Below are 27,400 nucleotides of genomic sequence, written 5' to 3'. Positions count from 1 at the left end.
TTCAAAAATAATGTTTTTGTTCGGTTTTTGATTTAAGAGAAATGATTTCAAGAAGTGTTCTTGTTTTGAATGGATTAAAATAGGTTTAAATTGTAAATGGAACCTTGCATGTCGATATTTGATAAACTTTTTATATTTTATTGAAAAAGCCGAATGGTATATGGTATTAAAAAGGGCTGATTCAAGTTGTTTGGTCAATTTGATTTTAGAGTCTAATTAATTGGTTTGTGTAAGATTTATTTGGTGTTTAAAAGATGTTTGGTTAGTTGCATGTCAAGTTAAGTGGTTGCATGTTGATTTCTTGGCTTGGTACCATTTATTTTGGTTCGAATATTTTTTAGGTAAAAATGAAGGAATAGTTGTTTGGTTGTCGAGTTATTTAGATCGTGATTGTTTTGTTAAGATATAGATTTAAGTATACAAGTATATACTCGCTATGTGTTATATGAGTACTCTATGATTATGCTTGAATATACGAGTTAAGTATATAATTATATACTACTAAGTGCTATGTGAATATTCTGTGATTATACTCGTGTATATAAGTTAAACTTTAATGCGATTTGGGATAATCGTTAGACGTTCAGGGAATATCGAGTGCGAATAAGTATCTAATTAGGGATTATGTTTTGGATTGTAGATTCAGATAGCGGAGGCATTCAGGATTGTAGATTCAAATAGTGGAGGCATTCAGGCTAGAAAAGGGAAAGAAAACTTATGTGGCAGTAGTTCAGCTTCAATAGTTCAGTTTTAATTTCAGTAAAACAGGAAAGCGATTTAAGGCAAGTAACTCTGCCTTGTCTTATGAATTGATATTGTTAAAGCCATGATAAAGTAGTGATCCTTTTTAATACTTGTGATAAACCTATTATTGATTTCTGAGAAATCCTAATATTGATTCTTGTGGTAACTTGTTGTTGGATCCTGTTCGTCCCGTTTATAACAATTTGATTGATTCATACCCTATTACATTTCCTATTTCCTTTGTCACCCTATGATCTCGTAAATCCTAATAGAACCTTTATGAATTTCCTTGCGAAATATTTTGATTAACCTGAATTCTTCATTAACTTGAATACCTTTGCCTTGTTGATAAATTCTTTTGTATACCTCGAACTTGATTTCTAGTATTGCTTCAATAATTCCCTATATTGACCATTGCTTATAATTCGAATTCCTTGAACTACCTTTGTTTAATAACTATCCTTTATTTCCATATCCAAACTTTGTAACTAGATGTACGCCATGTACTACACTCGATATCAGACACTCCTAACTTTGTTGATTATCGTGATAACTTTTTTTCAATACTTTCTTCCTTATTTGTTTAATCATTGGAACTCATCCTTGATGATCCTGCTTGTGAGAAGATAATTCAATTTCTGATAAGAGTCCCATAACTCCAATCCTCGACTGATAATTTAAATCCTATTGTTTAGAATTCTTGTAATTTCTCCCTGGCATCAGTTTTATAAAAGATAATTGTTCTTTAACAAAAGAATGTTTTCTTAATTTAGTGGATTAGACTCAGACGCAAGTCCCTTTCACACCAATTGATAGGCTTAAATATTGCCTAGGGATCCCATTATATTTGCGAACCCAGCGAGGTTCGGGATTACTTCGCGGCTAATCACCGGCTGTAATCCATAGCGTCCTAAAATGAAGTTTTTTTGAAGTTGTTTTGATTATAAATGTTTATAACATGATGCCATGATGCCAGTTATCTTATCTATGATGCTATTATGCCTTTATGATATGATCCTCCTACTATTGAATTGCGATGAATGCCGGTTTTCACCCTATCTTAATCCTTGATTCTTGAAAGCCCCAAAACTTTCTTCATAACCTTTGTATAGCCAAAGATAGAAATCTGCCACCTAGAGATTTATAAGTAGAATGCCTCAAATTTTGCTATTGTTATTATTATTGCTTTATAGAACTGCTATGTAGTTACTTGCTGAGCGTTTGTGCTCATTTATATTTGTTTTGCTCTAACCATGGCAGTTAAGAAAGAAGATGGTCAGACTTAGGCGTTCAGCTCGCATGAGCGTTCCTGGCAGTCCCTACCGTGTCATAGGTTTCCAAATGCCAGAGCAGGTAGCAGTGTGTGTGAGCAAACGTAGTAGTTGGAAGGATTCTTTAAGTTGGTTCAGATATAGTAGGTTATTTGTCGATTCCATTTCGGAATCGAATAAATTGAATTCACTAATATTTTAGGTTGTAATATATTTATTTTGGTTGGTAGTTGCAATCTTGTCTCAAACTTAATCATGTTTAGATCTTCTAGTATTTAATAGGGGTTTATTATATCTGTTGATATTATTAGTTTACTGGTGTGTGAGTCCTCATTTCCTAACCCCGAGATTGAGGTCGTCACAATCCTTGTTTTATTAAGTCATGCACGTTGATTTAACCTTTTGTATGTTGGCTAAAACTAGGTGTTATCATGAGTTTCCTAGTTAAACCTTTTTTCATTTCATGTTTTACTTGATATATAGATGTATGAGTACTTGCACGTTGATTTTAGTACTAAAATTTTTAAGTGTTAATAGTGTACATTGGAAACTAGTTATCCTATGGTTAAGTGCTTATGTCTGGCTTTGAATTTGACTTGCATGCACTATATAATATCTTATTTTTCTTAAATAAAGTAAGTTAAATTTTTAATTTAACTTATTTAGTCGAACTTATGATTTTACATGAAGCTTATATTCGAATATATACATGATAAATTCGAAAATGTGATGCATGCTTAGTTATGTTTAAATAATGATTTATTTTGATTATTTTGGAGTATGAGATGATCTCATAGGTAGATAATAGGAAGAATAAGATGGTTAGTGATTTAGTTTTGGTTGTCCTTGTTGTGAAGTTGGTAAATGTCGAATGGAATCAAGGAGAAAAGGGTAGCGTAGTTCGAGTCATAAGTTGAGATTTTGTCGAAAGTTTAGTGAGTTTTGAGTGAACATTAATGAGGCCCTAGGAGGCCCAAGCTCCAGAGTGTTGAGACTTGATATAAGCTTGATTCCGGTCCATAGATTGAGGAAATAATTATGTTTTGGTGGGTGCCTTGGTGTAAAACCGAAGCAACCCAAAACAGGGACAGTTTTGGTGTGAGAGTGTTTATGGTCTAGTATAGGCTAGATTTGGGTAGTTAAACCTCGGGCCTTGATTGGTAATGATGTAAATAATACTAGAAAATATTATCAAGCCATTAGAATCAACCTTAGAGCAATATTAGTGGGTTTTAAGTTGGTTAAACAGGGCAGTTTGTAAAGTTACAACTGCAGAATTGTGTCAACTTTATAAAAAGCCATAAGTAGGCCCAAGTGAGGCCTTAGTGTCAAACCTAGTTCAGGAGTTACTTTTATGAGTTAGGAGTTAGGAAAATTCAGAGTTGAGTGAATGCACTAACTAGAAAGGTTCATTTTTTCCAAGGCATGCAAGGTGTTGTTGAATGGTGCATTCGGGAAGGTTGGGTTTGTGTAATGTGTAATGTGTTTATGAGTTCAATTAGGTGAGGCCTAGGTGCAACTTGACACTTTTAAGATATATTAATGTCAGTAGAAGATAATGTGCTAAGGATAAATCAAGAGAATTGGGTTATAGTACTTGGGATTGTAAAGTTGGGTAACTAGGAATGAGGGGGAATCGAGTGATGAAGGGTAGAATATCTTGAGATCTTCCGATACTCATATGATTATGTGAAATGAATTCTATGTTACTATATGATTACATTTAATTATATGTGATTCGCCAAGTGATTATATGGTAGAGATGCATGATAATAAGTATAGTCGTGTGCATAAGACCTATATGTTACATTGGGGTCGTATGGTGTATAAGCATAAGATATGTTTAGTGACGAGATTTATTATATATGTAGGTTCAAGAGAAGATGGAGTACAGACTCTTGCCATCAAAGTCCAGTAAGGGAGCTCAAGGTTGTTGTTGTGTTAGCTAAGGACTTTAGGAAGAGGCAAGTGCTCATCCCCTTCTTTTATAACTCGTTTTGTACAACTGTTTACCTTAACCTATTGATAATAGTCACATTTCTTTTAATACTTTCTTCCTTAGTCATTGAACCTTATGATACCATGATTATGATTCTTGATCTTGTGAATTATGTGATATTTCCATGATTTGTTATTCATACTCTCGAATGATTGATCTTTCGTCTCTAATGACCCCACTTGTAAGATAATGATTCCTTTCTTGATAAGATCCTTATACTTCTAATCCTTTAACTTTTGATTGTAAATATATTTCCTATAATCCTTTGATAATGGAATGATTTATATTCTTACTTAGAATCTTTGGAATTCACCTCCTGGCATCAATTTTACAAAAGACACTTGCTTAAAAGAGAAATTTTCAAGCGATTAAATGTTTTCTTGAGATTGGTGAACTGGACTAAGACGCATTTCCTTTCGCACTTGTATATTAGGCTTAAAAGTTTCCTAAGGATCCCAATTAAAATTTGTTAGAACCCGGCGAGGTTCGGGATTACTTCGCGGCTGATCACCGGCTGTAATCCGTAGCGTCATAAAATGATTTTGAGCAAGGCTTTGATTTAAAAAAACATTTTTGACTTGAATAATGATGCCATCTACCTTTCTTTGAATTATAACTTGTTATATTATTAATTTCAGTTTCATTATATTACTTGCTGAGCATTTGGCTCACTTTTTGCTATTTATCCCATGTTATTTCAGCTAGCAAGTATGGTTCGATTCAAGCATACTACTCGTAAGTCTACCAATGGAGCTGCTGAGGCCTATGTGCGAGCTCAGGTTATTTGGCCGTGTCTGTGTGAGGCTCGATGGTTCTATATAAGTGTTAATAGTTGTTAGGGTTGGGTTGTTCAAACACTAAATCTTTACGATCTTGGATTATGTTGTAATCAACCGTGTGTAATAATTATACTTATCAGTTGTTATCTTTTGGTTAAATTTTCGGGTCGTGACAATATGCCTTGAGCATGCACTATCCAAATAACATAGATTCTTTTTGTTTCCTTGCACACACCAAAACCAAATTAAGTTAATTTTGGTACCCAAGTTTCCCTAGGTCCTGCCTTTTTAGCTTTCTTCTTACCTTTCTTGGAATTTCCACCACTAGAATCAGGTAATTCAAGATCAGCCTTTATCTTGGGGGTAGGTCTTTGAAATCCATGATTAATTTAATATTCATCAAGCACATTTTTATTAATATGATATGGCATAGGTTGTGTAAATATGTTATTTCAGACAGGCATGTTATATGGCATTTGTGACATATTAAATGTAGCATAATAAGGATTTTGTGCAAATGACATTTTAGAAAAGTGTGCAAGTGAATTATGTGGAGGCATAACAGGCATGGCATGTATAGGCGACATAGGCATGTTAGGCAAAAAAGGAGGTGCGGACATGGATGCATTCATAACAGACTTGCAATTAGTAGACAAATGATTAACACTATCACATTTCACCTATGTTTTTCTAGTTGCATACTTATCAGGTGTGTAGTTGTTATGTTTGTTAATTCCTACTTTCCCTTTCATGTTTTTTTTTATTTTAGGTTATGCTTTGACCTCAATATTTTTCAACGTGTCATTTGATTGCTTCATTGACAGATGTCCAATGTTCACTGTCCCTGCATCCTTGGTTTTGCTTGATTCTCCTGAGACAAAATACTTTGTAACTGAACCGTATTTCTCATTCAACTTTGCTAGCTTTCCTTTGCTAATGGTCTTTTTCTCATTCAACGGATGAGCTTCATCTTTCAACGGATAGCTTCATCTTTCAACGGATAAGCTTCATTATTCGTTGATTCAACATCCGTTGATAGACCATCAACTAACTTTTGGTCCAGTTTCTTCTTGTCTTTTTTTCAGGCTGCTTCACAAAATGATTCAATACTTTGAACTTTGGCAATCTGTGCACTCACATCCCTACAAGATTTCCGGGCTTTAATGACTTATTGCTCACATTCAAGCTGCTTTCTCATAATTTCCTCTTTCTTCAAAGACTCTATTAACTCATTTTTAGCAATCTTACACCGAATTTTCAATTTCTGAAACTTAATAAATTGAGTTTCTAATGCAACATTTCTATCGCTTAAAAACACATTATTCTCTTTAATCATAGTGTTCTCTTTATTAGGTGATTTAAGTGTGACACGCAAGTTATACGAATTAGTAGACATATCATTTATAGCATCATTGCATTCATCTTTAAAAAGTCGTGCAAGATTAGTAGTGATTACCTTGTTACTAGATGATCTAACCTCTGTTTAATCCGACTTGTCAATGAGAGCAAGGTTGACATAGTTCATGTCTTCATCTACATCATTTCCATCAGCTGCCCAGTCATTTTTTTGAGTTATGAAAGCCTTTTCTTTTTGTTTGAGCAACTCAAAATATTTCTTTTTGTATTCAACAGGCTCAAATATTTTATTTTTAGAATTTGGCTTTCTACACTCATTTACAAAATAACCACTCGGCCCACACTTGAAGCATTTGAATTTTGTTTTGTCAACCATGTTTCTGTGGGATTTTGCAGCTCCAAAATTTTTCTTGAATTTGAGCTTTGTAAATATTCTGCACAGAAAAGATAGATGTTCATCAACTTCATCCATATCATCTTGACTTGGACAGTATTCATCTTCAGCCATCAACCTTTTTCCCTTGCTCATTTCAAACATGCATTCACAAACATTCATACTTGGTGCAGCTTTAACAGCTTCAACCTTCATCTCCACCACTCTCTCATGCTCAGCTACCAATGCCATAGATCCACCTTTCTTCTTTCCTTTCTCTATCAGCTCATCTTTTTCCATTTCAAGCCCATAGGTCTTCAAGATACCATATAGTTTTTCAAGAGTAAAATCCTTGTACTCTTGTGAATTTCTGAGAGAGACTTTCATTGGCTTTCATTCCTTTGGTAAAGACCTTAGGAATTTTAGGTTGGAATCTTTGGTTTGGTAGATTCTTCCATACAATTTTAGTCCATTGAACAGCTTTTGAAATCTACTGGAAGTATCATTCAAGGGCTCGCCATCTTCAAAATGGTAGTGTACATATTTTTGTATGAGAAGTTACATCTTGTTTTCTCTAATTTTCTCAGTTCCCTCACACAGCATTTGAACTTGATCCCAAATTTACTTAGCAGTCTTGCAGTTTATGATATTGTCAAATATGTCTTGATCAAGACCATTGAACAAAATGTTCATGGCTTTTTTGTCCTTATGAACCGCTTTAATGTCTTCATCAGTCCATTCTGACTTAGGCTTTGGAATTGTTTGTTCATTTCCAGTTACTTCACCAGCTTCTGTTGCGGCCCTTCGAGGAACATGAGGTCCATTCTCTATGCAGTTATCATAGATTTCATCTGGAGAGAGTAGATGAAGGTGCATCTTTACTTTATAGTGATGATAATTGTCTTTGTCCAAAAGTGGGATCTTCACTCCAACATCATTCCTGCTCATGTTGTTTGATTGTTTTGATCTTTAAACTCTTTGTGTGTTAAGAGCTTGCTCTGATACCAATTATTATTCCCTAAAAATACAGCAACAGAATTACAGAAGGGGGGGTTGAATAGAATTCTAGCTTCTTTTTGTTTTTCTGAAAAATTCTTTCTTAAATATACTATTGTGTTTTGAATATGCTGAAGTGCAAATAAGACTTGAAAAATATTCAACAAACACAAAGTAAATAAACACAGGTTTAAAAAATTTTGGGTGGATTTGTATTTCCACCAGAGATGTATATATTGAGAAAATCTCAATGATGCAAGAATGCACACAGCTGCTTATAAGTAAACTTTACAAATTAGAACTTTAGAGTATTTCTAGAGATACAACTTGCTTTCTACTTGTTGCTCTAGTTGATTAAGTTCTAAGTTACTTGCCACTCTTAGTTTATATATCACCAAGTTACATGTGCAATAAGACAAAACAATATTCCTATCAGCTAGGTCCATTCACATGTTTCTTCATTTTTCTGTCCAATGCAATCCAAGTTAGATACAACATCTTTGAACAAGCGTGTCTTGCATGAAAAATGAAATGCTTCACTTTAATCTAGCATATGTAATCAGGCTGCCACATTCCTTTTGTGCACTATCAACCCAAGTAACTCTGTCAGCTTCTATCAAGTCCCTTTCAACTGCTATCTTGTTGATTATTCATTGAAGCTTCTGATATCATCCGTTGATACCTTTATTTGTTATCCATTGAAAAATTGACTGGATTATCCGTTGAGGACATATTGAGTTATCCGTTGAAGTTTTTAGAGTCAGCAGTTAAAGTTTTGTAGATTAGCAGTTGATACTCTTTCACTTATACAAATTACAAGGCATTTTATATTTATAATTAACCCACCTATTTTGCATATCCTTCTAGTAGTCAACATGACTTAAAAACTACTAAAACTACCAAATCCCCCAGCTATTCTAGTGTATAGAATGTGTTACATACTTATTCATATAAGCTACTCTTTCAACGGATAGATGTATATGGTCATCCGTTGAAAACTACAAAAGATACTTAATAAATCTACTTAAGGTGTTTTTGTGAATTATCATCAAGACTACAACATATTCCTAACATCCCTTAGAATATCTTCTAACTTGCGACCCCAAGAGAGATTGTTTTCCTTAGAATATTTTCTAACTTGCGGCCACAAGAAATCTATATTTCTTGGAATAATTTTTGACTTAGACATTTTTTCTTCCCTTGATCGCCATTATATTCTATCAACTTCAAATCTTCTGCATGATCAAATTAATTCTTTTCTGATGTGTTGATGCTTGGTGCACTGGTCTGATTCACAAACAACTAGCACTGAATTGATTCAACTTAATCTCTTTATAATTCTGAGATGATACGGCTTGTTGTACATTTATTGCTTTAATCATTGAACCCCTGATCTTCAATATTTTAAATCAATATATTCCATTCATACTAGAAGTCCTTGGACATTTTATTCTTCATGGAGGCTTGAACATATTAATGAACTTCTTTCCATGACCTGGTTACTGACTTAGAGTATTAATTTCATCTTTTGATTCTTTGTATTTATCCAGTATTTTTATCTGTTTTTTTTCATGTTGAGTTATATTTATTCGGTTACATATTACGTTACATTATGCTTTACAGTATCCGTTAGTCATTTTTAGCTTTGTCAGACTATGAACAAAAAATAAGATCAATATGTTGCTTCCGATTCATCAGATCTTCACAAGCATTTTGACATTGATAGTGAATGCTACCATATTCACCGACATGTACTAAAAGTCTATCAGGCTTCTTCCAGTTTCTAAAACCGTCGCTCACAAATGCATCATTATTTCCTCGAGCATTATCCTTGAAGAGATAATAACATAAATAAAAGGTAGCATCTTCTTTTATGCTATATTCTAATCAGCTGGCATAATTTTTGAACCAAGACACTTTGAACCTCTATTTCCTTTTTCTGAATGATGTGAAAGGGAATTTTTGATTAACTGGTTGAAACAGCCCTTGTAATAAGTATAATCTACGAATTACATCTTTTTCATTTGGAGCAAGTTTATTGAAATCTTTTCTCAATCCCAGATCAGCCACAATTTCAGATAAATTAGTTTCCACTTCCATCTCTAATTCTTCTTCAGATGCCTTTTGAGGAGGAGGAGATTCCCTTTTAGGAGGAGAAGGATGACTAACTTGAGGAGTAGAAGGCCTTACCCTTCTATAAAACATTTCTATAACTAAAGTAACAAGTTCTTAGAAGTATATTAACAAACACCTTGTATGCCTTAATATATTAAGAGTTGATAGAAATAAACTAGTTCAAACTTACTAGTTCTGTACAAAGTAATAAAGATATTCACTAGTATGTGAATTCTGAGTTGAGTTGACAGCATCTTAGTTTCTCTCGCTTATTTTCCTTGCTTGTTTTCCCACTCCGACTTTCCCTCCATTCTTTTATCTCTTTGTATTACTGTATGTACAATTGTTTTGTTTTTAAGTGAGGTAGTAACAATTGACAAGCACCGTAAGTAGTATATACAGATGTACATCTAGGGCACTTTCTATATTTTGTATATGTCATATCTCTTCTCTTTTATATATATTAAATTTCAACATAATTTACGAGCCTAACTTCCAAGCAAATTTATTAGCTACCTAACATCAACTTATGATCCAAGTTATTAGAAATCTTACGAACCTGTTATCTAATTAGTGAGTCATTCATAAAAAAAGGTTGTTTCTTTGTTTATAATCTCCTCAATAAATATTTTACTATTCGTTTAAGATATAATAGTTATAGACTATTGCATTATAACTTGTATGTATTGTTTCATTATATGTAATTATGTGTAAACTTCCATTTTAATCATTTATTCTTTCTTATAAAATTAGATAAATTAATTATTTTTTTGAGAGATATTATTTTGTTCAATTAAAATATACATACTAAGAAAATATGAAACTTTAGAAAATTTTCAAAATAATATTTAAATAAATTCTGAATTACAGATCGATTGTCTAATAATAATTACATAAAATATTTAGTTCAATAATAAGATTACATTAAAATAATTTAAAATACTAAAAGAATATATTAAATCAATAGTAAAAAAAATATGAAACTTTAAAAAAATTGAAATGATTATAAATGAGATTTAATCTTTTTATATGTTACCGTTTACATATTAAATAACTAGATATAATAGCTTATTATGATCAAGATTGTGGATATTATATAATAATATATTAGAATGAAAAATATAAATATTTTAGTGTAAGATGAAAATTTTAATATAATATCCAAAATTATATATAATTATACATCCAATTTTATTACAGGGCACTTTCTATATTTTGTATATGTCATATTATTAATAATTTTTCAATTGAATTTTTTGTCGGGCACACATAAATTTGATATTTTTAAATGAAATTTAATACAAAAATTCAAAAAAAAATTATTAAATGTTTTTTGTCCAGGGGACACATGTCTCGGCGACTCCCCTTGCCCTAGCGAGGGTCGGACAGAATCTGGACTGTCAAATCAGCTAGTGGGAAATTAGTGAAGGGAGTCTTTTCATAAATTTGATACAGTAAATTTTACGTTACCGGGTGAGTGCGGAGATAGTCCTGCCACGATAAGACATGTCAGCTTTTCCCCTGCACATACCTTCCTCCCAAAGGTCCTCCCTGCTCATTTAACCCTACTAATTCTTTTGTTAATCATCTAGGGAAATCTACTTGCTCTGGCTCTTAATAAATTGAGTAGTCTTTATCATTTGCTAAATTTATATAAAGTATTTCAAATTTTAATACTCAAAATATAATTATTTAACTATTTTAGAAAAATTATATTATTAAATTTAAACTATTAATAAAAATTGACTTTTATTTTTTATAAATTTTGTCTACTATTAGTGTCAATTTACTTTTAAGCTGAAAAAATATTTTTTAACAATATTTAGGTTATACTCCCTCCGTCCCTAAAAACGTTTCCTATTTATGTTGGATACGTTTGCCAATGCACACTTTTGATTGTTAAAAACTTCATTATATTAAAATACTCATAAATACGAATTCAACAAGACCACTTATGACTATATTTAATCTTATAGATTAGACATAAATTAATAGTCAATCGCTTAACATGAATAGTGTCAGAAGTCAAATTAAGAAACGTATAATGGGACGAAGGGAGTAGTAAATAATTTTATTGATATTTATTAACTTTTAAATTAAAAATAATTGGGTTAATGATTGTATTTGTTATTTTCCATCCCCGCGTCTATTTACTTTTAACTTAAAAAATATTTTTTTAACGCCAACAAATTTATAAGTTTTATTTAGATTATATTATATAATGTTAAATTAAATAAAATAACATATATTTACTTTTATTTTAAATTACTTTAATAATATAAAATTGAATGAGTAGATATAAATAGTATTATTGAAGATAATATACAATAAATTGCTAAAAGCTACTCCCTCCGTCCCTAAAAAAGTTTTCTATTTGTGTTGAATACGTTTGTCAATGCACACTTTTGATTGTTAATATCTTTAATTTCGTATTAGTATTAAATATAAAAATTTCATTGTATTAAAATACTCATAAATACGAATCCAACAAAATCACTAATAACTATGTTTGATATTATAAATTTGACGTAAATTAGTAGTCAATCGATTATCCAGAACAGTACAAAAAATCAAAAGGGAAACATTTGACGTAAGGGAGTAATAATTTATATTATATTTTAGTGTGATCTCAGGAGTGCATACTCTAAGTAAATATAATATTATAAAATGAATCTAACAGACAACAAACTTTCAAATATGATAAGTACCTGAGGTCCTTCCTAAAAATTACTCCCTCCGTGCTACTTTATTTTTTACGTTATTCTTCGGCATACTTTTCGATGCTTGTTTAGACTATAATTTCATAATATTTTTTAAAATTTTTATTTTCTGAAAAAAATTTTATATTTATACTTTTATAAAAAAAAATTATGAAACTACACAAGTCTTGAAATATGTGTAAATAGTATACGTAAACTTGCTGGCGGGAGTACCAAAGTAAAATATATCGATAAACTATGATTAGATTGATTCCTCCTCTACAGGAAAAAAACCCCGTTTTTTTAAGTGAAACTTTCAACTAATTCTTATCGCACATCATTTTTCAGAACCGGCAACCACCGTACAAAATAGAAGATGACCACAATCAACCACATTTAGAGAAATCTATTATGACTACTAGATTATTTAATAAAAAATAGAAATATAATTTCACATTATATTTTAAATTTCATTCAATTTTCTTCATTTTCTGACCCCAACTAAACTCAACATATTATTATGGAAGATGCTCTACTAGAAATAAGGAACCCGAGCTGCCAACAATCAGAAACGCTGACAAAATTAACAAACTGTTGTAATTTAGAAGGGGTTTAAACCCAAAATAGGTTTCTGTAACCAAGGAACATAAATCTAGAAATGCCTTCAAACCTACTACAACCTCCTTAGTTAAAAGATCAGTCAACTATTATGTTACAATTCTCTATGCACCAAAGCCTCCACTTCTATTGGTGACTGTTTCATATCCCTGACTATTTCGACCAACTCTAATGTCAGAGACTAAAGAATGCTACTTGTGTATAAATTGTGAGACTACCTAACTAGTGTTGGGTACTAATAATCTAGACCCAACAATCAGCAACCAAAAATAAGTTAAAGATCTTGAACTCTTCTGTAGAATAGAACATAGGCAGCGGAAGATTTAATCCTGTCCTCACTTATGAGAGTAACATGGCTGTCATCGAAGTCATACCACCGGTTGCCACCATGCTACACAAGATCGATAATAAAAATTAGAGACTAAAAATATATGTTCAAAGCAATAATATAGATCAGCAGGCATTTTATTTTTAAGTGACACACTCATACAGTCAATAGGCTAAAAGGAATACATTTTAAGTACAATGTCTAATAACTAAAATCATGGCGTAAGATCACAGACTCGCAGCTAAGATAGGGTGTTCAAAATAAAAAGAGGCTACTTCTCTTGGGCTAAATTACATGGCTTCTTCACTTTGCACTGCTCGGATTAGCACTCTCAACTAACATAGGATAGTAAAGAAAAAAGATCACTTTTTATGGGTTATGTTACACATGGGACAACAGAACAGTACCATGCTAAAGCTCAGAGATGCAGACAAGGTATCAATCTATTTTGGAGTTAAAATCAGGAAGTTTCACAATAACTGATACTGAAGTTATCAAGTACATGGTCAACTTATGCAGATTCAGTTAAATGTTGGCAGACAAATGACAACGATTTTCCAATACAAGGTGGCAACAAAAAGAATGAATCCGCCTGCGGTAATTGCCTGCAGAAGTACCAGCATCAATATCCAAGAAAGATTTACTTGGACTAAATATATGTATCCATCATTTTCGTAGTTCATTCTTCACAATAATCACGTAAGATAGAATTCTTGTAATCATAATCGTCACAGGTTCTGTGTAATCAAATAGATTGCTGATTGTAGCCACAGCCTAGTCACAGTTATTGCAGATGTTCATGTTACATGCAACTTATGGGTGGTAAGCACCTGGGGTAAGCAATAACCACCAAATAATTGACTATTAAATTTTAAACAAGTTACAAGCAACTATAACTTATTATTTTTCCACCGCTGGTTAATTACTCATTGCAGTTCGATCTTATATCATTTCCCTTTGTTCTTTTAGAGAATATATAATATTCCAATTAAATTTCTTAAAACGGAGAACACAAGAACTTGGGTAATGCAAATAACATTATAATTGTCACTAAAGTTAGATTATTTATTTTAATAAGCACCACTTACATGAATAAATGCAGTATAGTGACCACCTCCCATGCTTCCATAATGGTTACTAATCGCATAGAGCATATAACGGTAAGAAGAGTCACCATTTTTGTAGGAGATGTACGAAGACAGATCAAGATCGTGTACGGGAAAGTCAACATAAGTCTCCAATTTGTTCTTCAAAAACCTGCTGTACGAGAACCTCTTCAAATGAATGACGAGGATCTCGGGCAACCTCCAAAGATCTAACTTTTTACTAGCTTGACAATGCTTCTTGCAGACAGGACAGTACCTAATAGAGAGGACAATGATAGTCTATTAATAGTAGCACCAATGCACCGCATTATAATTCATGATGATATATGATATTCATAAAATAATTCTAAAGAAAAATATTGAAGTAAAACCTAGAAAATGTTTTACCGACTCCTGTAGAGGGTTCATTTCTTATGCACAACATCTCAATATCTATAAATATGGTGTATTACACACTTTGTTCTTTTTGCAATTTTTGTTGAAAAAAAAACTTCAAAGATTCTGATATTGTAAGTCAAAAAACTAGGTAACAAGTCCTACAGTGATCCCAATTTAGACAAGATGTTTATAATGTTTCCGAGGAAAGCATACAGGCTAATAAGAGTAAAGTCACATGGAAAAAAAATACAAGGATACTTCTTTGCAGAAGGATCATAGAAACAAATACATGATACATATATATAAAATAATTAAGAATTATGAGTAAAAAATCAATTGATAACAATTTGGATACAGATTTGTTTTGAGGATCAAATTACACTTGAAGCCAATAAAAAGCAGTCTGGGTCTTTCAGCAAAATGCTTCTTGATTTACAAGCTAGTAATGAGAAAATATCAAAAACCAAGATTATGTAAGTATTTAGGTTACGAATGTTAAGGCAACACATAGATGTAGAGACACAAGTATTAATTGTGATAAGTTAAATTCATTCATTATAGAAATTTACTGAGCATATTTCATCGAAAAACATGTTTCACTTCAATATCCAATAGTGTAAACTGGTCATTTTCGAAAGTCGAAAATACAAACCAACATATGACAGAAAAACCATTGACCTTAGATTTTCCTATATATAGAAGTAGTGCTTGAAACGAAGTTGTAAATTTTTTACAAAATATGATAGATGACTAAAAAAACTAATGAAAAACAAACTTACCACATGTCTTCTGGTCCTAGGGGCTCTTCCTTGAGAAATGCCTCAAGGCATTTATACAAAGAGACGGACTCTTGTGGCCTCTTTGATAAGAAACCAGACTTAAAAGTTTCTGGTAATGAGCTAAGAAGGTGTGTACTGCGCCTTTCAACCAATTTATCGGGCCAACATACAATAACATTCAACCTCCAAGGCAATGTTATGCATGTTATCTGCTCGTTCATTACAATCTCGGCGCCCCTGCCTGTTCCTTTTTCATCTGTTCTGTAAAAGATGAAATCTGTATTTGCATGCATATCCAAGGAATTTTTGACAGCAGTATCTCCACCTTCACTAGATTCCAGACAAGTGGGATCTTCCAATTCTGCAGTTCTGTTGTTTGTGGTGCTCACAGTAATATCACAGTTGTCTATTACATCATGTGCAGGATCCAAATATGGATCAAGCAACTTTAAATACAAAGCACGGATATCGGACCCATTCGTAATTTTACAACTTGCTACAAGTGGAATTCCAAATGCTTTCCAACTTGTTGTCTTCTTACCAAGAAAATTGTTCCTATAATTTTCAATATTGTTAAAAGAATTTAAAAAATTATGAAAAGACAGGTAAATCTGTATTAGGAAAAGAACACCAGCGACCAAAAACTCTAGTAAATATGAGCCATGAAATTTTTTATCTATGAGAACAAAAACAAAAACTCCAAATGAATTAATAACCTAAGACAGCCAGAAATCACAGCATATGTTTTTTATTCATATCTGCCCAATGAGGAACCACAAACATTCAGAAGGATTCAACCAACACAAACTTACGCACAAGACATACTTCATCATATGAAGAAAAACATGGATTTTCAAAGGATAAATGACATCAATAATAAACTATATTATTCGACAAAAAGAATAAATATAAAAAATAAATTCACAAATCATTTTAAGGGGTTTATACATGCACGTGATAGATACATATAATTTTTTATCTAATTCTCTCTTGTGACATGGCAGCCCAATTGCAATAATTTGAGTTTGGAAATAAAATCGGCCCAAAAAAACAAAAGTCACTCTCTCTATATTTCATCCTCATCATTGCTGGTATATATTGAATGTGAGGAGGCGAAAAAGATGAGAGTGCTGCGTTGAGTGCTATTAAAATAATTACATACACTAATAATAGTAAAACACAGCAATGATGAAGTTGAAACATAGAGAGAGTGGCTTTTGTGTTTTTGGGCCGATTTTAATTCTAACCAAATTATTGCAATTGGGCCGCCACGTCACAAAAGAGAATTAGATCAAAAATTATATGTATCTATCCCTTGCATGTATAAACTCCTTAAAATGAATTACGAATTTATTTTATATTTATTCTTTTTGTCAAATAATATAGCTTATTAATAATGTCATTAATCCTTTGAAAAATCCATGTTTTTCGCAGCGACAGATATCATTTTTGAGATATAATTTTGTCGAATAATATAGATTGGGTAATTGCATTAAGTCAATATAGACTGGGTAATTGCATTAAGTCAATAAAGATTGGGTAATTGCATTAAGTCGCAAGTTATTATAGTTTCACATATGAAGAAAACAACTCTTATAACACTTACTAAATCATGTACTTTCTCATCAGTACAAGACCAAATTTTCCCTGTACCGGCTACTGTATCTTAGCCTGAAAGTCAATTCTTGAGTACAATAGAGCATGACCAAGTACCCAAACTCAATAATCTATGATTTTTGAAATTAATTTGTTTCCCCTGCTATTTGATAGTCATATGCTTTAGCAAAAATTGTACGACCATAACATGGCATTCATTATAACTTGAATGCCATTGCAAGTTTAACACCTTACCCCGGTCCAAGGACATGAGATGGAACGAAAATAGAAGTCGCTAAAATTTAATTTGAGCAGAAGAATATAGAAAGGAGAGGTGTTATTTCAACTTAAACAACTACATTAGTTACAACCAATGTATCTCTATAATCAAATACATAACAATTACTAACTATTTCTTAACTCTATGCTCCGCATCATTGATTTAAGACGAGCTTTACAATATGGAAGTAATGAACTAATGACAACAATGATGTATGTCTATATAGAGTTTTGTTAGTCAAATCCAGGTTTTACTGATCAACAATGAATCCTCTTTGCGTGATCAATTTCTATATATCTTCTTCCTATCTTCAGTGGTTTCCTCTTAGGATTAGATACAACATATTAGTTATCCTGCCAAAGTTTTAGTATATTTGGAATATTTCTGTGAATTTATTTTCACTATTGGTACCATTTACCACAATTGTATTGACTTCCGTCTGTCACAAAGAATTAAGTAATATTCTTATCCGTTTGGAGCTATCTAATGGTGCATATCGCCACTAAACTTTACCTCATCAAGAATTACATATTAGATTATTAGCTTTCTAATCAAGGGAGAAGACAGATATAGTAACCATACAATACGAAAAGATTCTGACAAAATCAAGGCTAATTTCATTTCCATTGAAAAACTGATTAAAATATTAGGCAAAAAATGCATCTTTCTTAACCTAGCCAGTAAAGCCCGTTAAAAACAAAAATTGTGTCGGACTTACTCTTCGATCTGCTGATGCATAAACACGACGAGAGGGAATCTCCCAAAATCTTTTGGCAACCGATAAGCAACCAATTGATCCTCATCTCTAATTAAGGATAGAGAATCAGAAAGATCCTCTAAATAGCGAATAATCTTATTGCTATAAACCTGCACATGAAAATAGAGCGTGAAGTTCACAAAGAAGAATTCAATTAAGATGCTAATTGTGTGCCTTGCAAGAGCTGCAGCATTATACCTCGGCCACCAAAAGGATTTCATCAACACTTACAGAACATGCACTTCCTAGAGCCTGGTTAAGATCTTCCAGTTTCCCATTTTTCGGAACAGTAACAGTGACAGAAACTTGCTGAGAACTTCCGTCGGTGGTCATAATTGTCAAAGTCATTGTCCGTATTGATGTTGAAGGTAAAGGCAAAGAAACATACATAAAGGGATCAAACATGATCGAAGATTTCCGACAAAGGGGACACACTAACGTTGATCTATATTGCCCCTGAAATAATTATTAAGTGAAACTGGTCTTACAAAAGTTAGCAATAATAAAGCATATTCCCCTAAATTCAGTATCAGGATATGAAAGGAAAATAGCAATCATTGCCTACAGTCTCATCAGATTCTTTTTATAACATTAGTATGTAAGGCACTGGTCTAGAAGGCTTGTTTCTGTTAAAATAAACGTCTACTGTGATTAGCCTCGTGATCTTTTCATAACAAACCTATCAGATCTTAATGTAATCAATTTTTTCCAAAAGCACCTTACGAGAATGATGGATTGAAACCTTAAACAAGCCTCTACGAATACAAATCTTTAGTAACCTAAAACTTAACATTCTAATATTGAGTTGCAGGGCTTGTTAAAATGCATATCCCCAGAAGACATAAACTGCAAAAAATCAACCCTCACGCCCACTTCAATTGAAATTTTTCAATCTAAATGTCTTCTTTCTATTGGTCAAGCCAAAAAAAAAAATTACCTGTTAAATAGTTAAAAAAAATCAAATGAACCAAACATACAGAAAGACCACAAGCACAGAAATCTAGAAAAATAATAAACAGTAATTCTGCACCATTCATAATAATTACAGCAACTATGTAGAAATAATTGACGCTGCCTGTCTCTAATTTCTCGACCTCAACGTGTCTCCAAGCATATCAATGCTAGCTATTGCAATAGTGGGCACAAGCTCCAAGACCTATTAAAATGTATTTTTCCAGAAGACAGTAAACTGTAAACTCTCGACCCCAACACCCACTATAACCTGAATTTTTTTGACCTAAATGTCTTATTTTTATTGGTCAACCAAACAAATTGTTTTTTTAACCTATTTAACAGTTAAAATGATTAACACTGCCTTTCTTTACTTTCTTAACCTCAACTTGTCACTGAGCACAGCAAAGCTAGCAAGCAGAAAGCAAGCACAGTAGTGGTCACAAGCTCCAAGACCTCCCAACTCAAAAGGCATACGATTAGGCATTCAACGCCATGGAAACAAATATATCAATCTCATAATTTCTTCTTAAATTCATTTAACATTTACTTCTGTTCATGTGTAAAAGACAAACTGCATCCAGATGGTAGAAGTTAGTATGCCCGTAAACCAGAAGGTGTAATGAACTTGCCAGAATTATTATCATGAAATGTAAGACATATCCTGACGGTCCTTAATCTGAGCAGATTCAATATAATTAACAAGCAGGACAACAGAGATAAGCTACTAACTTGGCAAACATCAACGATAATAGAGTCATTCCGAGCCAAATGGTTCTGCCAGTACTCATCTGCTACTTCTTCATCTGGCCGTCCATCTGAATCTTTAACTTCAACATATGGTTTGGTTTTCACACGATTTACATCTTCATGAAGTCCATCCAATAGAAAGGCAAGGAGTTCCTGCAATATATTTTTATCTGCTTACTTCTTATGAAAAGATACATATACCTAATATAAAATATAAATTGTGAACAGATAAATGATGAGAGAATTTAGCAAAAAAACAACATGAAACAGAGCTAAGTGAAGAATTAAGGGCTAGCAAAGATTACAAACTTGAGAATCATGCTGATTAAAACCGCTGAACTGAGGAGCAAAATGAGCAAGCTTCAACTTGAATATTCTTGGTGCTACTGGTGTTGCTCCAGGAGCCCACAACTTCTTCAGCAACTCTCCAAAAGCAGAAGCAATTTCACCCTGCAAAAGTCCTAAACTAGTAAGCAATTCGATCTAATATAATTACAACATTAAAATGTAACAAATTGTGTGCCCGGGGGGGGGGGGGGTAGAAGTTCAAGGATAGGAATAAGAGTCAAAAACAAACAAATAAATATATAGTAAAAAATTACTTTTTAACAGAGATAGAAGATAAGATAATGGAACAAGCAAAATTATTAATTCGTATAGAAATATCTAAAGAAAAAACATACGTTCATTCCCAATGGATTCTCGTGATTTATTTCCCGCCTGAAATCTCCAAGAAAGTAGTCAACAACCTTTGGCGTGTGTCCCAAACACTGAAGTGCACTATTCATAAAGCAAGTGTTCCCTAAGTTTTGCAATCCGGTCAAGCCCAAAGAACCAGCCTCGCAAGAGTTTCCACAAAAGGTTGGCAAACTACTCCGGACAAAATTTGAGGTGAACTTTCCAGAATTACCATTCATCACAGGTGAAGCTCCATTTTGATGTCCTGTCATCTCATCCTTTCTCATTTCTCTTTTACTAATATCTGATAAACCATAAACTTGCAACGCTAAAAGAATCTGCAGAGATAGACAGTGGAAGAAAACAATATAAACAATGTGCATGTATCCTGAATCCATGATATCACTTCTATTGTGTAAAAAAAACATTGCAGGACCATATTCTTAGACATCGTAATCCATATGGTATTGCTTTCTGAAAAATCTACGAAAACTTTCTCTATATAATGAACACCTCCTGCAAGAACAGATTATCTCTAACAAATAGTTCCTTTCTAAGGGTTCATATATGTAGGAATTACTTAGTAACTTCTTTGTAAATTACATATTTGTAGAAAAAAAGACAAGATGCCATACATGAAAGAAGAAAAGTTTGTCAAATTTATCATCTGTGAGATCTGCCATAAAAATGCATTAATGGGTGACATTAGCGCTTGAATAATACGACAAGTTAATATGGTTACACCATAATGCAACTTGTAGATGCGTTAGGATTTATACCTGGACCATGATGCAAATCATGCAACTAATAAAGGCATCCAGATTTAGACAGTGATGCGTCAGCATTTAGACAGCAAGGCAACCCTTTATAAAAAGTGACCACACATGCATCAGTGGTGGTATAACGGTATGTGTATCCTTAAAAGGACCACCCCATGAAGTGTCAACCAAATTGTAATAAAAATGCTATTTTGACCACCATATCTAAGATTTGGGCATTTTCTCAACCTTCTAGAAGTTGGAAGTAATTACTAATATGGATCACACAAATATTATTAACAAGATATGATCAAATTGTATCACTAACTCTTTCATGTATCATGAACCAAGTTCATAGTGGAATCTCCACTTATAAATTTAGCAACTTCAGCTACATAAAAATTTTCGTGTCAACTTTGCAAGTTTGAATTTGTTATAGATAGAAACTGTTAGAAGGCTCTTCATTTTGTCTAACTAGTTCATTTATCCCGATTTTTGAATATGGGGAGCAAGAGAATAAGTTGAATTCCTTTTTAACAAGTTTAAATATAGTATCTGTCAAAAAACATCAAAAACTTACATCCTGTTCCACCTGCAACTGGGGGTATTTGGTTCCCTTCACCTTTTCATTAATAAAATATTGAGCTATTTGCCCAGAAAAATCCCAGATACGTAACTGCAAAATAATGGAAGAAGAGAGAGCCAAAACTATCAATACTAAACATTATGTTTATTTAAGAGAGGGAACTAAACTACTTTTTCTCTTAAAAGGTAGATTCAGAACTATATTCTAAAATCTTAATATTTCGATCAATAATAGAATTTGCAAGGTAATGGAGCTGCAGTTCCACTATTCTAATCAAACAATGCAATGCATTTGGTTTCTAAACATGAAATTTTGTTTTCACTTCCTATTAATTTTTTGCAATTAGGCACGTTATGATTCATGTAGTTCCAGGCACAAGCACTCCCAAGAAAAAATAAATTTAGTTTAATTTATTTTGTTGCACTTATTTTTTAAAGTTGAAGTTCTGAATAATAGAATACTTACAATCTCCGAATCAATACTAAAAATCTTGCAGGCCCTTCTAAAGCATTCAACTGCATTATCCTGTAAATTACATAACTAGATGCGTTAAAGATAAAAAACACAAGTAACATATTACAGTTAATAATTTGTTCCAGTTTTCATCATTTCGTCAAAAAGTTAAACACCAAAAGTATCTATTGTCTTGTATCAAGGATAAATTAGGTTTTTTCTTATTATCTTCTTCCCCAGACTCATTTCTGCCATTGGTTACCTTAACAATATCTTTAAACTCAATTAACTCAAATAAATTTCTACCAGAAATCAAATCATTCGAATTACAGACAACTCGTCCCTTCCTTCTTTCCAAATCACTCCAAATTGAAGTATGAAAAATATTTTTAAGTCTGCAGATTTGAAAAAGTGGCAGCACCAAGAAAAATATGAACATGTATTCCAAGATAAAATGGCTTTTAACGGCACCAGGTAAATACATATATACATTTGACATAAGTGGTATTAATATTCAATTTTGGGGCTTCGTATATTCAATCACCAAAACAACAAGTCCTGAACACAAGCTAAGTTAGTCAACAAACAGTTTGATTTTTCCAGAAATTTAGAGAAATGCAGGGTAATGCCCAGATTATCACAGGAGTCTATCTCAGGCTCTGATACTGCCACATGCAAAGGGCAAGGTCGCAAGGCAGAAGCAGAAGGGTCTTGACAAAGTTTTATTAGAGCATGAATAATACGCATGGCACGAATCAATGAAATCATATATCAAGTAGCCAGAGGAGCGAAGCAGAAGAGTAAATTTTCTAAAAAAAGGGAATTTGAGACTCCCAGCTGAGCTAATCTATGCAGAATCTTTAGGGGAACTTCAGTTCAGCTTAAGGAAGACAGCAGCCCCAAGGGATAAGATCAATTTCCTCAGCTTAAACTCCAGATTCTGTAAAGAAGGCAGTTATGAACCTTCTTCTGTTAATCCGTTCATTTTGCAGAACTTTCTTGTAAAAGTTTTTAAAGAAGCCTCAAGCCTGCTTATTAGGTTTAATCTGGTCAGGTTGGGTTATATACATATACATATTACATATAAATTAGGAGTTACAATAATGGATAGACCAGAATACCCACAAAAACTGGAGTTCCGTATAGCAAGTAACATATTTTAAAGCACATTATTGCAAATGGTCGAACAACCAAAGTGCTGGTAGACAATTTACCGAGCGCCTTCCTACTTTTAGGTTTACACTGATTTAAATCCGAATATGTAATGTGATCAGTGAACCCATACATGCAATTGTTAATACCCACCCGGGCATAGTCCAATTAGAAGTCCTCAGCAGGAAGAAAGAGGGTGTCTATATTATTTACCTGCCTCTTGCACCAATTATTTAAAAGAATCCACACAGTACAACTCCCTCCATAGTACCTCTTTACTTTGCAGTCTGTGTACCCGATGATGAGCCCAACAGGGTACCATGAAATTTTTTAAGCCATCTACAACTTGCCATCATCAAACTTAATATAAGGTCAGCTCTCAGCTTATCAGTTAATCTAGGCTACAGGGTTCTCAGCTAATAGTCTACCTACCCCTAATCCTTTACTCCTTTTAAAGTTTCTGCTTTTTGGACAACAACCAATCTCTTCTACCGCATCCAATCGTCACATTACATCGCTAGGTATTTTGTCATTTTTGTCTGAAGTCTCCTTGAGTACCCTTAGTTAGACGGTCATGCTAGAACAAGTTGGTGACATTAAACGGAAAAAAAAAAACAAATCTTAGTTTTAATTCTTTAGATTTTTATCTGTTAAAAAATCCAGTTTTCCAATATTCTAAATATAATCTTTCCAATATAATACTATAAGCATAAGCAAACAAATTGATCACAACATTGGCATTAGAAACAAGATTACTGATAGCAAGTGTACGAAACAGAGGCACGTAAAGAGATTATCGATTAGTAACAAAAACCAGGTACTTCTAAGTTCAAATATACTTGCTACCTTGATCGAGAAGAAAAGGAGGGCATAGGCTAAATTATGTACCTTCTTGCTTATTCTTACACCCAATAAATTGTTCTCCCTTGGAGTAGAAAGCCTAAGTTGTAAGGGATAGACATCACCCATATCATCTTCACAAGCCAAAAAAGTCCTGCCATTCTTTGAAGCAGCTTTAGAGTTGCTGTGCCTAAATGGAGAAAGAACACAAAATAACAAAGATGTCAGCAATGCTATTTACTTCCAACCTTCACTATCTAAAAACAAGAGTAAATTAAACATCAGTCCCCTTATAGGTGCCAACTGCCAAGTAAATCAATCTAAGTTGCTCACATTCCAAAACCTCAAAACTAAAGCTTGTCACGTAAATGATTGCCACTAACCATTTGAGTGCCTGCAACCACGTCTCTCCAGGTACTAGGGCATAGTCACGGCCTGAAATCCCGACCTCACCATTCTGACTATCCTGCAAAGTGTCATCCTTTCTTCTAAGATTAAAAACAATATCTGAGCTGAATATACTGTTGATAATTTTCATTGGCCCTGATGAGGCTGCTGATGCGGTATATAAAACCCGTCCATTCAAATCTGATATAGCTCCCGTTATAGATTCTTCAGCTTCCTTTAACCACCTATATCACAGAAACAAATACAAAAGTATGACTAGAATTTATCTAGTCTGGTTGAAAAGAGAACATATATTCCTTGTCACAATAACCTCAAAAGTAGATCCAAACAAAAACTGTGCATCATGCTTGCTATTAAATTTTTTTTGTACATTATTATAATTAATTTTGCATGCATAAGAACCTATTACTATGGAAGTTTTCAGGAAAATAAGGAAAAGGTGATGGAACAATTTAAATGCAGAAATTAAGTTGACATTTAAGCTGATTATCACAAGAGGCTTGACTTAACTGTCCAAAATTAACTGAATAAAACTAAACCATTTGTCGCGATGCTCATCAGTACTAAAACTAAACCAAAAAGTGACTGACATGACCACAATTATGACTGATCAATTAACGTGATTGCTTACAAGTAGTACTACATTACAAAAACCAAACTTCAAAAACTACTAGTAGGATAAAAAATCCACAATATTAAAATCACACCGTTTTTACTAGATTCAATAAGACTAACAAAACCGAACAACAATATTTGTCAATTTCCTCATGATTAAATGCTAATCCACATGTACATAACGAAATCTCAGATTCGCAAGCGGAAATACTACACTTCATTATTTCAGAAAAGGACGAATCTCAAACTACACGATCATGTTACTAACAATCGAGTAAGTAAACAGAAAATGCACAATATAACTTAATTAAATGAATAAAATACAAAATTACTAAATTAATTAAAAAAACCTAACAATTACAAAATTATCACTGTCCATCAAATCTATACTCACACTACAGTTAATATAGATTGAAGATCAAATACTAGCACAACTGAGGATAGAGAATGAGTATAATTGTATGAATCAAAGATGAAATTACAAAAATGAGAAGATTAAATATAAATTTATTTATTTAAATACAAATGGTGAGGTTTAATTGTACCTGTAAGGAACACAATAGACTCGAACGTCCTCGTTCAGAGGAGAAGCGTCCATTGTAGAGAGAGAGAGTGTGTAGATTTTTTCAGAGAGAGAAACACGGATGTCTGAACAACAAAGTGTGTGTGTGTGTGTGTTTTCAGATCATGAGAAAGAGAGAGATTGGTGGAGCTACAGAATTACAGATTATATATACATACAAGCAATATTTATATGTGAGAATATATAGGCATCTAATTTAGCATTATTTTTTGTGTGTGTTTCTTAAGTTCATAAAACATTTTTAAAGATTAAAGTGTGTACATCTGGATCTTGATGTCTTTGTGCCTCCTATTTTCTTTTTGTTCAACTTGTTAAATTGGAAACAAAATTGAATGCTAAATTCGAAGGGGAAAAAAATGCAGATATTTAAATTTTATAGTTTTGGCAAGGTTATTAGTGTTAAAAAAACGGGAGTCTGGAACTAGTCGATAACTATACCTTTTCTTGATTCATCAAATAAACAGCAATTATTCAGAATAATTAATTAAAATGTTGATCCGATATGTTTTGAAAAAGGGTGAAAAACCAAAATACTTACCATTTGAGAAAATCTCCTATTGGCGGGATGTTCCGCCTTTTTTACCTACTGAATATGCATGTGGGGGATGCGGATTCATTTTTTAAAATTTTAACAAAGACTACGCATGTTCAACAAGCTTATTCACTTTTTGTTTTTTCGTGAATACGCATGTTTAACATGCGTATTCTTTGTAAAATCAAAAATGAATACGCATGTTCAACATGCGTATTCTTTGTTAAAATTTAAAAGGCTGACTACACATCCCTGAAATACGTATTTTGTGGGTATTTTGGACGGTTCGCGCGCATCTGGACATTTTTGGCAGTTGAAAGTGGAAAGTGGTGTATTTTGGGCCTTATTTCTTTTGAAAAATATAATAATATCTACTTTTTTAAGCTTGATAAGTTATTTTAAGAAAAAATGTAATAATTTATTTGACTCTGAATAAATCGGTAAACAGATAAATTGGTAAAATCATTGTTTTTAGAATAGTGTACAATAAATTATTGAGTAGAGAGTTTTCACGAAAATAGTCTCACCACTTTCAATTACTTTCAAGTATATCATATCAACTACTTTCAAGTACATCTTATCACTCCGGTGTAAACAGTTTATACTATATTTATTTATACGATATGAAGTATATTACAATACTAATTAGATAATAGAAGCCATGACGTCGTCGTCATCTTGTTAAAGTTTTATTTTTTGCGAAAATTAATTAACACGTTATTCAACTATTCGGTTTTATCATGAAATGTATTAATTAGTGTTTTTAGGATTTTATTAATTAATTTATTTAACAATCATACCTAGTATAATATTTTTATCAATACCTCGATTCCGTTACTGATTCCAAATACTACAAGGGGGTTGAGCGAATTTTTAAGTCTTGTGCATGGTGTTAATTGTAATCAAGAGAAAGGTTGCGG

At 32.7% G+C, this 27,400-nt stretch overlaps 1 protein-coding gene across 1 annotated transcript; it reads right to left on the bottom strand.

Annotated features, from left to right (window-relative positions):
• Window positions 1-12,907: 12,907 nt before the first annotated feature.
• Window positions 12,908-26,198, bottom strand: LOC141666617 (ubiquitin carboxyl-terminal hydrolase 8-like). The gene is made up of 13 exons (XM_074472716.1): window positions 25,911-26,198; window positions 24,726-24,974; window positions 24,391-24,532; window positions 22,363-22,422; window positions 21,892-21,987; window positions 20,559-20,891; window positions 20,185-20,325; window positions 19,858-20,028; window positions 18,373-18,630; window positions 18,136-18,284; window positions 15,542-16,096; window positions 14,367-14,640; window positions 12,908-13,341 (listed from the first exon to the last, which is right to left on the bottom strand). Exons 1-13 carry the CDS (start codon window positions 25,961-25,963, stop codon window positions 13,225-13,227), a joined length of 2,598 nt encoding a protein of 865 aa, XP_074328817.1. The 5' UTR covers window positions 25,964-26,198; the 3' UTR covers window positions 12,908-13,224.
• Between the last annotated feature and the right edge of the window lie 1,202 nt (window positions 26,199-27,400).

This window comes from Apium graveolens, chromosome 6 (genome assembly GCF_009905375.1).
Source record: "Apium graveolens cultivar Ventura chromosome 6, ASM990537v1, whole genome shotgun sequence".
NCBI classification, from domain to species: Eukaryota; Viridiplantae; Streptophyta; class Magnoliopsida; order Apiales; family Apiaceae; genus Apium; species Apium graveolens.
The sequence above is the reverse complement of the archived record's forward strand: the minus strand, read 5'-3'. Positions and strand labels throughout refer to the sequence as shown.

Bases quoted from the DNA above. Each gene is read 5' to 3' on its own strand.
- LOC141666617 (XM_074472716.1), bottom strand. From the start codon at position 25,963: ATGGACGCTTCTCCTCTGAACGAGGACGTTCGAGTCTATTGTGTTCCT. The intron at 24,533-24,725 runs GTTAGTGGCAAT...TTCTCCATTTAG, and splicing joins TGGTTGCAGGCACTCAAATG to GCACAGCAACTCTAAAGCTG. The intron at 21,988-22,362 runs GTAAGTATTCTA...ATTATTTTGCAG, and splicing joins TTAGTATTGATTCGGAGATT to TTACGTATCTGGGATTTTTC.